The 13,177-nt window shown below is 35.6% G+C and overlaps 1 protein-coding gene across 1 annotated transcript; it reads left to right on the top strand.

Annotated features, from left to right (window-relative positions):
- The first annotated feature begins 646 nt into the window (after window positions 1-646).
- On the top strand, window positions 647-3,361 carry LOC107820620 (small ribosomal subunit protein eS8). Its single transcript, XM_016646935.2, has 5 exons — window positions 647-767; window positions 868-940; window positions 1,963-2,293; window positions 2,867-3,045; window positions 3,146-3,361. The coding sequence occupies exons 1-5, from the start codon at window positions 764-766 to the stop codon at window positions 3,231-3,233; spliced, it is 675 nt and encodes a 224-aa protein (XP_016502421.1). The 5' UTR covers window positions 647-763; the 3' UTR covers window positions 3,234-3,361.
- The last annotated feature ends 9,816 nt before the right edge of the window (window positions 3,362-13,177 follow it).

Below are 13,177 nucleotides of genomic sequence, written 5' to 3'. Positions count from 1 at the left end.
CCTCTCAACCCGTAACCCGTACGGTTTAGTTTTTATCCGGTTGAACCCGAACCCATTAAACCCGTTAAGAACCAACCCGGAACCGGCCCGGACCGTAACCCATACGGGTTCAAAAAAGGGAGGCCCGGCCCGGCCTAGTTAGCCCGTTAAACACCCATAGGTTAAAGTAAGAACCTAGGCCATCGATAGATTCTTCAGGAACAATGAGTTTCAACTAATTAAATCCTTAATATACCCATTCTCAGCAGCTTACCATAAGAATAAAGAGAAGGCAAAATCACCGTTTGTGACTAGTGATAAGTGATGTGGGTGAGAGGAATTTTGAGATTGAGCATCGTGTTTTCAGGGAACGGGGGAAGAAAATGGCATGTATCAAAGTAGAGGGAGAAAGAAAATAATGTAACTGAATAACGTATTTAGTGGCTTAAGGATAGGAGGTAACCAAAATCAGATATTTTGCTATAAACATTAAAAGATATCTATAGAATATATTTTTTTAAATGGTATTTATTTAAAATAAATAAGGTGTTAACATTTGCTACCGGAGGTAAAAATTCCTATATGAAACTTTTGTCTGGTACAGAGATGCAAGATACATGACCAATATTGAAAAGCCCAAGAATGATAGAAGTTCAGCCCAGCCCAGCCCAAATATTATGGCCTACACTTGTCCATTCAAAACGTTAGGGTTTTAGTGCGCTCGTTCGAAGTAGAAGAGAGTTGTGAGGGAGTGTCTCTTGGCTGCTTTTAGCTCTCAGCAACCATGGGTATGAATCTGAACCTGCTCCTCCCTTCTCTACTATAATTTACAATTTGCCTTAAAAAAGAGACGGTTTTATTAATTTTACGTTATTTATGGATTTGAAGGTATCTCACGAGATTCTATGCACAAAAGACGTGCCACTGGTGGCAAGAAGAAAGCTTGGAGGAAGAAGCGAAAGTTGGTTCTGCTGCCTTTTTCTTTTTCCTAATTATCTGTCTCTATCTCTGTTACACGGATCTTTCATTTTCGGTTCTAAGTTCGTATATTTAGCGAAAAAGCTGCATTTAACCCTACGGTTATGAACACAATGCGTAAACTAGTCCAATTAATGTAGGTCTCTGTCTGCTTAGGATGTGTTTGGCACGAAGGAAATGCTTTTTCAGTGAAATAGGATAGTGTTTGGACGGAATTTTTTGAGTTGTATTGATTGATAATGATAATTGAGTGTTAGTTGGAGCAAATGATATGGAGTAAATGTTGGGATTGTGGTAAAGAGAAATGGTTTCCATGCATAAGTGAGAAAGTCATTTTTCCATTTTGGTGCAGAAAATGACTCCATTTCCGGCAACAGTCATATTCCTTCCTATTCGTATTTGTTGTTTCTAAGGTAGAAGTGGTTATTGCTGTTTCTAATTAGTGATTAGAAACAGCAATTACTACTTTGTTGCTCATGATTTAGTGATTTATTGGTAATCTTACCAGGGTAAGGAATAATATGCTTTGCTGCTCATGATTTATGTATCTCTACTGCATAGCAATAGTAGTTCTGTATATTTTCTACTTCTCAAGAATCTTTTGGGAGATCTATATCAATCAAACAACCAACTACGTGTCATCCAAATTAGTTGGGGTCGACGATAGGAACAATTATTAGATAAAGTAAGATAATGGAGCAAAATTGATTTGTAAATCCATGTCAAAACTAATTAGTGCAGTAAAAGAGATTGATTGAATGGTCTTTTGGTTGATTTGGTATAATAAAACAAAGAAGGGTGATAACTGATATCTATAGGGAAGCAAAATAAAGGACATAAATAGTTATAACATAATGACTGCTATGAAATGTACCCTTAGCAGAGCTGATGTGAAAAAAAAATCTGATAAACTATGTTATTGCAACATGATGTTGTAGAGGAAAGACTCACAGCAATCTGGGCACACTGCTAATTTGTGTGAATCTGTTTTTCTTATTGTTAAAGGTACGAGCTTGGCCGTCAACCTGCGAATACTAAGATCTCAAGTAACAAGACAGTCAGACGAATTCGTGTTCGTGGTGGCAATGTGAAATGGAGAGCACTGAGATTGGATACAGGAAACTATTCATGGGGTAGTGAAGCAACCACCCGTAAGACTCGTATCCTTGATGTGGTCTACAATGCCTCCAACAATGAACTTGTTCGCACACAAACTCTAGTTAAGAGTGCAATCGTTCAGGTTGATGCAGCACCTTTTAAACAGTGGTACCTCCAGCACTACGGTGTTGACATTGGTAGGAAGAAGAAGGGGGCTGCTAAGAAAGAAACTGCCGAGGTACCCAAAATTTGTTATCTTACTTCAATACCTGATTATCATCATTTAACTAGTAGTTGTTGATTCCTTGCTATCTGGCTTCTACAGCTCTTTCATTTTGCTAATCAATCATAATTCGTCATGACATGCAAGTTATTACTGGTGACCATGATCTGTGACTTGCTTTGACATAGTGTCGTGTTTGCGCATGATTTTATGATCAGAAATAACTTGCCCAAGATTGAGAAAAGAGAGAGATAGAAAATGTACAAGTGTAAGGGAAAAAATAGGTCTTATTGAGGATACTCTTGACCTCTTACAATGCAGCGAGCAAAGGCTGTCTTTCATATTGTTTGATCCCTGCTCAGTTACATTCTGCTGTATCTACATGAAGATATTTTTCTTAATTTACCAACTACTGGTTTACCCACTTTACCTACAAGTGTTAAACTCCAGCAACTATTTTATTCAACTTTCATAGCAGTATCCTTGCATTTCCATATGTTGGGAATCTGAATGTCCAAAGTGATGTTTAAGTAGTGATGCCTTCTTTACCTCATATATTGATGACTTTTCTTTGGTTGACAATGGCAGGAGGGAGAAGGTGCTGCTGCTGCTGCAGAGGAAACTAAGAAGAGCAACCATGTAGCCCGAAAACTTGAGAAGCGCCAGAAGGATCGCCAACTTGATGCTCACCTTGAAGAACAATTTGGTGCTGGTAGGCTCTTGGCCTGCATCTCATCTCGGCCCGGTCAGTGTGGCAGAGCTGATGGGTAAGTTCCGCCTTAACAACCCTGCTTCCCGGCCCAAGACCTATGACAATGTTTTTGCATCTATTCCACTCAAGTGATGATATTTGATTGCGATTGACAGGTATATCTTGGAGGGCAAAGAACTTGAGTTCTATATGAAGAAGCTACAGAAGAAGAAGGGCAAGGCTGGAGCTGGTGGAGCTGCTTAATTGAAGCTCTTAGATTTTTGAGACTAATTTATATGTTTTTCATTTTTACCTGTTAATCAACAACTTGGTTTTGTGAGGATATTTTTCTATATGCAGTATTCTTTAATCTTACCATGAGTTGACGTTGATGCCTGGACTTCAATCTGTTATTGTTGTCGTTGATTAGTTGTTTCAGTTTCTTCTGAATATTTTTTGGCATATTTTTAACTACTATAAATTATAGAAATTGTGTTTTCCAGCATCTTTTAAATAGCCAGTTTGCACATCAGGTAGGTGGTAATTAGTTGTTGCAAATACTGAAACTTGGTTCATAGCTTCTTTACTCTTGTATTTTCAAACTTGTTTTGAAAATGCTTTTCTTGAGTCGTCTGTGTACTCTCTACCCTTCTCATACCTTATTCATAGTATCACATTGGATATGTTATTGTTGTAAATACTGAAACATCTGAGAGCATTTTAAGTAAATATTGATTCTCACTCATAAATCTTTGACTTTCAAACTTTTTTTTAGTGAGTTTCATGTGTTGCAAATACTGTTAGGCCTTCAGATATTTTTTTTTCCAACTTCTAACCAAGATCCTTGAGCCGAGGGTCTATTGGGAACTGTCTTTCTATCTTTATGAGGTACGAGTAAGGTCTGCGTACATACTATCGTCCTCAGACTTTGTTTATGGCAATACACTGGGTTTGTTGTTGCTGTTTAACTTCTAAGCAAGATCAAACTAGAGTTAGAACTAAGTGTGGCCCTTGGCCTTGGATTAGTAATATTCTTTTACCTCAGTATTAGTGGAATTCAAGATGTCCAAAATATCAGCTTAAGTACAAATTAGTGGTTGCAAAACTTGTAGTAAGTGATATAACTTGTCGTGCATCAAACGAGGAAACGCGACCATGAGTGAATGCTAACAACCACTTTAACTTGGAAAAGATGGAATGACATTGACAGAGATCAAATGATCTTCCAACTACACTATCTTACTAGTTGTACACCATTATTGCTCTTTGTTACCTGTTGGTAAATCAAGTAATAATAACTTTGAATTTTGATCGTCCCCCCTTCCTCCTTAGGCTTGGCATATTCTAAATTTGAGAACGTCTTTTTACATTTACGTATCAAACTTGTACTAACAACGCGATGATCCAAAATTTAAAATTAATGAGTGTGAAGTAATATATATATATACATATTATGTATGTATATGAAATGTGGTCGATTAGATCACATTTTCTGCTACCTCTTCTCATCCACCATTTTAACGTTTTTTAAGTTCAAGTATATTTTTCTATATAATATGCTGATTCTAGATCAATATCAATATTCGATAAAATACACGTCGTCGACCTTTACTTGCACAGTTTTTTGTTACTATAACAAGAAGTTCCCTATCTTTAAAGGAGCTTATGAACTCCACGACTTTTTTATGTTATGGGGTCCTCAAAACTGATTTTAGCGGCTCTTTCTTTCAAAATTGGTTGAGTCTCAAGTGTACTTTAGTAAGAATATAAAAAATCTAGGGGTTCTTTTGCTGCTCTGATGCACTTAATGTAACGTAAAATTTCATCTTAACTAGAAAGGATGCGAAATGGGTGTTGAGGAGACCAACCATTTGGTCATTCAGTTGTATTTTTTTTGAGTCCTAACTTTGTGTCCTACAAAAAAACATCAAATTTGCGTCAGTGTCTATTCACCTTTATCTGTCTAAAGTCTAAACATTCTTTTCTTGATAAAGACTTCACTTCTTTTTGCTTGTCATTTTTCACTTTAATCTCGTGTCCAATTTGCGGAGACTCTAAGCTTTTTTCCTTGTATGAAAACCATTATCAGAGTTTGGCACATGATTATGACCATGTAACAAAACGTCTTTTTAAGAACTAACTAAATGTACAAGAAGGTATTAACATGTATGTCTGATGTACGTCATTTGACACTTTACTAGCATTGTGCAAACACTATCACACGACCAAGGGCGGAATCAAGATTTGAAACTTATTGATTTGGGATTAGTGTTTATTTAATTTAGTAGGTTCTAAATTAATAGTTGATACATATTTAATAGATTTTTTAAGATAAATATTAGGTTTGGACTAAAGCTAATGAGTTCGGCTAAAACCGAGCATGTTGCGGAAGATCGTGGGTTAACTAGCACACAATTACACACAAATCAAATAGAGAAGAAAAATCAACACAAGGATTTAATGGGGTTCGGCTAAGCCTAATCCTCGGGGCAAAAGCAGAGAGTTTTCCACTATGAATGAGAAGAAAAATACAGTACGATCTTTAGAATCCCCAACTACAACCCCCTATATATAAATCCCAAAAATATCTCAAGCCTATAAGAGAAAAGTTTCCCAATTTGACAAGGATAATAGTTTTTCCTTTCCCAAATTTATTAGGACAATGAGTTTTCCTAAACCTATAGGGATTATGGGTTTCCTAAAAATACAAGGAAATAATTCAAGCCACAAAATAATAATTCTTCCCCTTGGCTTGAATTCTCTTCATTAACAGGAACAACGTCTCTCTACCTTTCCCTCAGCCCTCATGAGGACTCTATTGAGTACTGCACGCACCAATCAAGTCTAGACAATGCCTAAACTTGTTGGTCTGGACTGCCTTGGTCATCATATCAGCCGGATTATCATATGTAGATACTTTCTCCACATTAACAACTCCTTTTGATATAATGTCTCGAATAAAGTGATGTTTGACTTCAATATGCTTCGTCCGATCATGAAACATCTGATTCTTAGTAAGATGAATGGCACTCTGGTTGTCACAAAATAATGGTGTCTTCTTCTAAGCTAGTCCAAGATCACTTATCAAGCCTTGTAGCCAAGTAGCCTCTTTCACTGCTTCCATAATTCCCATATACTCGGCTTCTGTGGTAGATAAAGCAACGACAGACTACAAAGTCGCCTTCCAACTAATGACACTACCAGAAAGAGTAAAAACATAACCTGTCAGAGATTTTCTCTTATCTAAGTCCCCTGCATAATCTGAATCAACATAGCCAACTAAGGATTCACTCAACTTATCTTTGTAAAAGTCAAGCCTACATTTGCAGTACTCTTCAAGTATCTCAAGATACAGTTATCGCCTGCCAATGTTCTTTACCAGGACACGCCATGTATCTACTCACAACACTAACAATATGTGAAATGTCAAGGCGAGTGCAAACCGTAACATATATAATGCTACCTACGACACTCGAATATGAAACATTAAACATCTACTTCATCTTCTCGTCTGTTTTTGGTGACATGTCTGCAGACAACTTGAAATGGGAAGCAAAAGGAACAGACACAGATTTAGCACCTGTCATATTAAATTTTTTGAGGACCTTCTCAATATAGGACCGTGGGACAACATCAACTTTCCAACCCTTCTATCTCGAGTAATCTCCATCCCCAATATCTTCTTTGCAGCACCCAAATCCTTCATCTCAAACTCCTCACCTAGCTGCTTCTTCAACCGTGTAATATGTGACATGCTTTTAGCAACAATAAGTATGTCGCCCACATATAACAACAAATATATACTAGAACCATCTTCAAACGTTTTGTAATACACACAACTATCACATGCACTTCGAGAAAATGCATTTTGAATCATGAATGTATCAAATCTTTTATACCACTGCCTAGGTGACTGTTTTAGACCATATAAAGATTTCTTAAGCAAGCAAACATATTCTTATCCTGAGTAATGAATCCCTCGGGTTGACTTATATAAATCTGCTTATCCAACTCACCATGCTAGAATGCAGTTTTCACATATAATTGCTCTAGCTCTAAGTCATGAAGAGCCACCAAAGCCAGTAAGACCCTAATAGAGCTATGCTTTACCACTGGAGAGAACACTTTATTGTAATCTATCCCTCCCTCTGTGTAAAATCTTTAGCTACTAATCTTGCCTTATACCTTGATGTTTCAACCCCTGGATTGCCCTCTTTTCTTTTGAAAATCCATTTCCAGCCTAGTACCTTCTGTCCATTTGGCAATGGAAAAACCTTCCATGTCTGATTCTTATGAAGAGACTCAATTTCTTCACTCATAGCACCAACCCACTGATCTGCTTCTGGACTAGAAATAGCTTCTTTATAGCTTAGGCTCAAGTGCATTAATGGTCTCTGCAAGTGACAGAACAAACTCCACAAAATTTGCACATCCAGGAAAATTACCATTAGCTACGTCTGCAAACCTTTGTGGTGGATTGATTACTCTCTTCTTTCTGCCTGTTGCAATGCTATATAATCGCATGTGCATCAACAATAGCATCTTGATCAATATTTTGCACCTCTCCCACTTTCTCTACTTTAGAACTACTGGGCTGAGCTAGCGGAGATTCAATTTCTAGCTTTATGCGGTCACTGACACCACGATCTGTTTCTGCTATTGCCTTTTACCTATGACTGTCTAGTGAGGTAGATTCATTGAATTTTACATCCCTACTGATAATTAGCCCTGGAGTCTTTTGATCTGTGCACCACAACTTATAACCTTTTATTCCAGTTGCATACCCTAAAATTATGCACTTCTTTGGCCTCGACTCAAGTTTTCTATCCCTTACATGAGCATAAGCAGGACAACTAAGTATCCTTAAATTTGAATAATCAGCAGGAGAACCGGACCATACCTTAAAAGGAGTTTTGAACTCAATAGCTATGGATTGAGATCTATTGACCAAATAATAAGTTGTATTGATTTCTTCAGCCCAAAAATCCTTGCTAACATATGAGTGTGAAAGCATGCTTCGTGCCCTATCACAAAGCGTTCTGTTCATATGTTTTGCAACACCATTTTATTGTGGTGTTCAAACACAAGTGTGGTGGCTCGCTATGCCCTCTCTACTGCAGAAATTATCGAACTCAGATTGCAAAATTCTAACCCATTGTCAGTTCGAAGACGTTTAACTTTTCTTTCCATCTGCCTCTCAACCATCATCTTCCATTTAACAAATATCGAAAATGCCTCATCTTTTTTATTTTCAAAAAATACACCCACACCATCCTTGAATAATCATCAATCAAAGCCATAAAATACTTGGCACCACTCTTGGATGGAACTCTGTTTGGACCCCACAAGTCTGAATGTATATAATCTAACTTGTCTCTAAACTTATGCTCGGCCTTCTTGCTAAACTTTACCCTTATCTGTTTACCAAACATGCAGTGCTTACAAAAATTTAAAACTTAATTTTTGTACCCATTGAACAAATTCTGCTTACTCAACAAAGATAATCCATTATCACTCATATGGCCAAGTCTCAAGTGCTACAACTGAGACTGATTTAGATCACTTTTCCAAGAAGCTACAACAGCTTCCCTTTCAACTACACTAGCATGAAGATGATACAATTTAGAATATACCCTCATGAGTACCATGGATCCTTTACATACTTTAAGTATTCCATTCTCAGAGTAAAATTTATACCCTTGATCATCCAAAGACAAAAGAGAAATCAAATTTCTCTTTATCCGAGGAACATGCCAACACTCAATGTTTCTGATAATTCCATCGAACATTCTCAATCTGATGTTACCAATCCCCTCTACTGGTAATGGATTATCATCTCCCATGTAGACAGTCCCACTGATCTACTTGTAAGATGCAAACCAATTCTTATGTGGACACATGTGAAAAGTAGCACCAGAATCAAGAACCCAGGAATTCTACCCATGACTAGAACTCACGGCACAACCTTCCCCTACATAATCACTATCATCAGAATTATTGCCAGTGTCAACAACATTTCCGAATTATCTCTTTTCTGCTTTCCTCTTTTCTATTTCAACTCGGGACAATCTCTCTTGTAGTGACCTTGCTCCCCGCACTCATAGCAGTTCTGCTTCCTTACTCTAGACTTTGATCTGGCGGTTGACATTTTCCTGTTAAAGTCTGTTTGTTGTGTTCTTCCTCTACTCACAAGACCCTCACCCTCAATTCTGCTATCCGAAAAGCTCTTTTTCAACTCTTTAAATTTTAGAGCATTACTAAACTTTTCGAGCGAAATATTGTCTTTCCCATGCATCAGCATATCAGCAAATGTATCATAAGATGGTAGTAAAGAACATAATACAATCAAGTCCTGATCCTCACTCTCAATTTTGATATCCACATTTTTCAGGTCCATTATAATTGAATTAAACTCATCAAGGTGAGTTTTAACAGGTGTACCTTCGTTCATACGGAGATAGTATAACCTCTTTTTCAAGTAGAGGCGGTTTGTCAGCGATTTCTTAGAATACAGATCTTCCAGCTTCCTCCATGCTATTGCTGCACAAGTTTCTTCAGCAATTTTCCAAAGAACGCTATTTGTAACGCTTATGAAGATCGCACTCAAAGCCTTCTCCTTTAGGTCTGCCTTCTCTGTCTCTTTCATCTCTTCAGGAAAATCCTTATCAATTGCCTTCCATAGCCCTTGTAACACCAAGGACGATTTCATCCTAATCTTCCATAGACTGAAACTAGAACCCCCGTCAAATTTCTCTAATTCGTACTTTGTTGAAGATGAAGAGGACATCTTGCCCTACATTATATGTAGAAACCCGAACTTTACTCTGATACCAATTGTTGTGGAAGATCATGGGTTAACTAGCACATAATCACACACAAAACAAATAGAGAAGAATAATCAACAAAAGGATTTAACAATGTTCGGCTAACCCTAATCCTCGGGGCAAAACCAGAGAGAGTTTTCTATTATGAAAGAGAAGAAAAACACAGTACAATCTTTAGAATCCCCAACTATAACCCCTATATATAGATCCCAAAAAGGTCCCAAACCTATAAGAGAAAGGTTTCCCAATTTGATAAGGAATATAACTTTTTCTTTCCCAAATCTATTAGGACAATGAATTTTTTAAACCTATAGGGATTATGGGTTTCCTAAAAATACAAGGAAATAATTCAAGCCACAAAATAACAGAGCATAATTAAGTTGTTTGTCCTGGTAAAAGAACGTTCAGCTATCTTTCAAAAATATTTGTGTGTCTGTGTGTGTGAGATTTTGTAGGACCTGAGTGCCGCGAGGCTGAAACTTTTTTCGAAAAAGTATAATTATACAAATGTGCACAACTTGTTACCAAAATAATAAAAATAATAATAATCATAACTAATGCGTGATACTCCCGTTTTTTAACTTAAAATCTTTAATCCACATTTGTAGACAATATATTTATTTATCCGTAAAATGATACATTTAAATTTGTTATGTGGTTTATAAACAAGCAAACCAATTTGATCCAAAAATGATAAATAATAAGATTAAAGACAAGACTTGGCGTAAAGATTACAGGAAATGGCAGATTTGGCTCCAGGAGCGATGCCTCCAAGGATAGAAGTAATAACAATATAAAGCAGAAAGTAAAGTTGTATTATTTAGCTTGAGAATGGAATGTAGCATAAGTTTTTCCAAAGATTTCGTATTTCTGCAATGGTTATTGAAGTCACTATTTATAACTATACTTAGGAAACAAGATCCTAGGATCTAGTCCCTCCTAAATGACAATAAAGAGAGTCATTGATGAATGTGTAACGACAGTCCATGAATAACAAAATTCTTTGCACGGCTGCCTATTGAATACTAGGAAATATTCCTCATTAAATGTCATCTGGTGACAAACATTCGACCCGCTCTCATTGATTATGCATCCTTAGGGGTCAATCCCGATACCAACTGCAGCTGTTGTCTCCGGTCTTTAGTTCTTATTCGATTTGTCTTCTGCCTATCTCCGGTTTCCACATGTCACACTACCATTTGATCGTTTAATATTAACCAATTTTACGTGTTGAAATCCTAATGACACAGTTCATTTACCAAATTGCTTGGACATTTGCTCTGTAATAGTTGTACCCATTTTGAGTTACCAAGAAAGTCAATTGCCAAATTGGCATAATGTTTGAAACGTGCAAGGAAATAATTTCTCTTCTAAAACATCTTTTTCACTAATCTAACTCATCTGCATATAAAAGCACAAACTTATCTAGGTTCAATTTACTTTGTAAGTTTGCCAATTAAGTTAATTTTTTTGGTAGTAATGGTAATAAATTAGAAAAATGACTCGAAGCAAAGAAACCACTTACCTTTGCTCTTTTTTGTTTTTTGAGCTTTATGACGCGCTCATGAAATAGCTTATGACCTAATGAACAATGTCTTTATGTATTCAACAAAATTTAGTGTTATGGCGTCAAGAACTGTATATATGTGTAAAATATAAATAGAGTTAGATATACTCCCTCCGGTTCACAATAAGTGTCTAATTTGCTTTTTTATTTTGGTTCAAAATAAGTGTCCAGTTATATAATCAAAAAGGAATTCAATTTGTTTTTACAAAATAACCCCTATGTACATATCCCTAAAAAAATTTCTTACTCCTCACATTAAATGTTTAATTAGGGGTAGTTTAGTCGTAGTAGGTATTTTTGTATAGAGTTTAGTATTTTCTTAATGAGCGTGTTAAAAACAAATTGGACACTTATTGTGAACCGGAGGGAGTACATTTCAAAACTCACAACGTCTAAATTCTACATAATTTTCAAGATTATATCAGCTAATTAGCATGATGGAGAAATAGTAAAATATATAGACAGATATGGATTCAAGATTTTAAATCAATTGATGCGAAATATATTATTGCTGATTTATAATTTTTCAGAATTATTTTGAAGTCTTTGGATGTTAGATTGGAAAAAGAAAAGTAGAATTAAAATGCACACATGTTATTTATCTTATTCAGACAAGGAGAGTGTAGACTAAGAACAAGACATCAAAGTTCTGCCTGGAAATCATCTTGAAAATTACCTTTAAAATAGTAATCTAACCTTGGAAATTAATAATGCAATTATTTTATATATAGTTAAAGTGTGAACACAGATCTAAATAACCCTAATAATAGGGGATTAGGTTAAATATTCGACTTCCAAAAGCATCTCCCTACATGATTGTTGTTTTCTTCTTTTTCAAAAATTTCTTTTTATGGCTGGGGACAAGTCTGTCCGCCTTAATATCTTGAAGTATTATTAGCAAAATGTTGTGTGATTGTTAATTCGGACGTAGCCTCGTGGTAAATAAGGTGGGTGTAAATATTAAAGATCTGAGTCCAAATTCTAACGCGACACAAAAAATACTATAGGGGCAGTTCAGATTGGATATGCGACTTTCGATTTGGATTTTCGCTTTTCGGATTGAAGCAAAGACAATCCAAATAAGTTCGGATTGGATCAAATTTTTTAAGTTCGGTTTCAGATTTATCGGTTTGGATATTATGAATTTTCAATTTTGAGTGTATAAGTTGAGATACTTCTACTTTTTACAAAAATGATCCAAATGAAGTACTCATGTTAAATTGCCGGAAAAGTTTTACTCATTCTTGCCGCAATCATCCAAATATAGTATTCAAGTAATGGAATTATTATATTAAAAAAATAGAATAGAGACATTAATACGACCGATAATAAGTAGCAACAGTAAAATCATGTCCAAATAGAAAGTATTCTAACAGTACCTTAATAATTAATATTAAATATATGAGATAATATCAAATGGGTAGGGTATTGAACTTATTAATATTTGTATATGAATAATGGACTAAATATAAAGTATAAAAATTTCGGATTTTCGGATATCCAGAAATCTGAAGTATCAAATCCAATATCCAATCTGAAATCAAAAATTTTTAAAATTAAATCCAAAATTCGATCTATAATCCAAAAATCTAATAAATTCAGATTTCGGATTTACCCAAACTATGTCCACTCCTAAAATACTAAGCTATTTTTTCCTCCATTTAAACTTTAATGGACAGATATAACAAATATAATACTAGTGAAAAATAGCAAATATTCGATGAAACAATTTACATGCACGTAAGCTGGTTCAAACATCATTATTTTAAAAAATATTATTATAACAATAAAAAACAAAAGAAGATCATTTTTGAAAG

This window comes from Nicotiana tabacum, chromosome 8 (assembly GCF_000715075.1).
Source record: "Nicotiana tabacum cultivar K326 chromosome 8, ASM71507v2, whole genome shotgun sequence".
NCBI lineage: Eukaryota > Viridiplantae > Streptophyta > Magnoliopsida > Solanales > Solanaceae > Nicotiana > Nicotiana tabacum.
This window is presented reverse-complemented; position numbering and strand designations above follow the sequence as displayed.

Excerpts from the sequence above, each read along its gene's own strand:
- LOC107820620 (XM_016646935.2), top strand. Across the intron at positions 2,294-2,866 it reads CTAAGAAAGAAACTGCCGAG|GAGGGAGAAGGTGCTGCTGC; the intron begins GTACCCAAAATT and ends TGACAATGGCAG. Across the intron at positions 3,046-3,145 it reads CAGTGTGGCAGAGCTGATGG|GTATATCTTGGAGGGCAAAG; the intron begins GTAAGTTCCGCC and ends TGCGATTGACAG.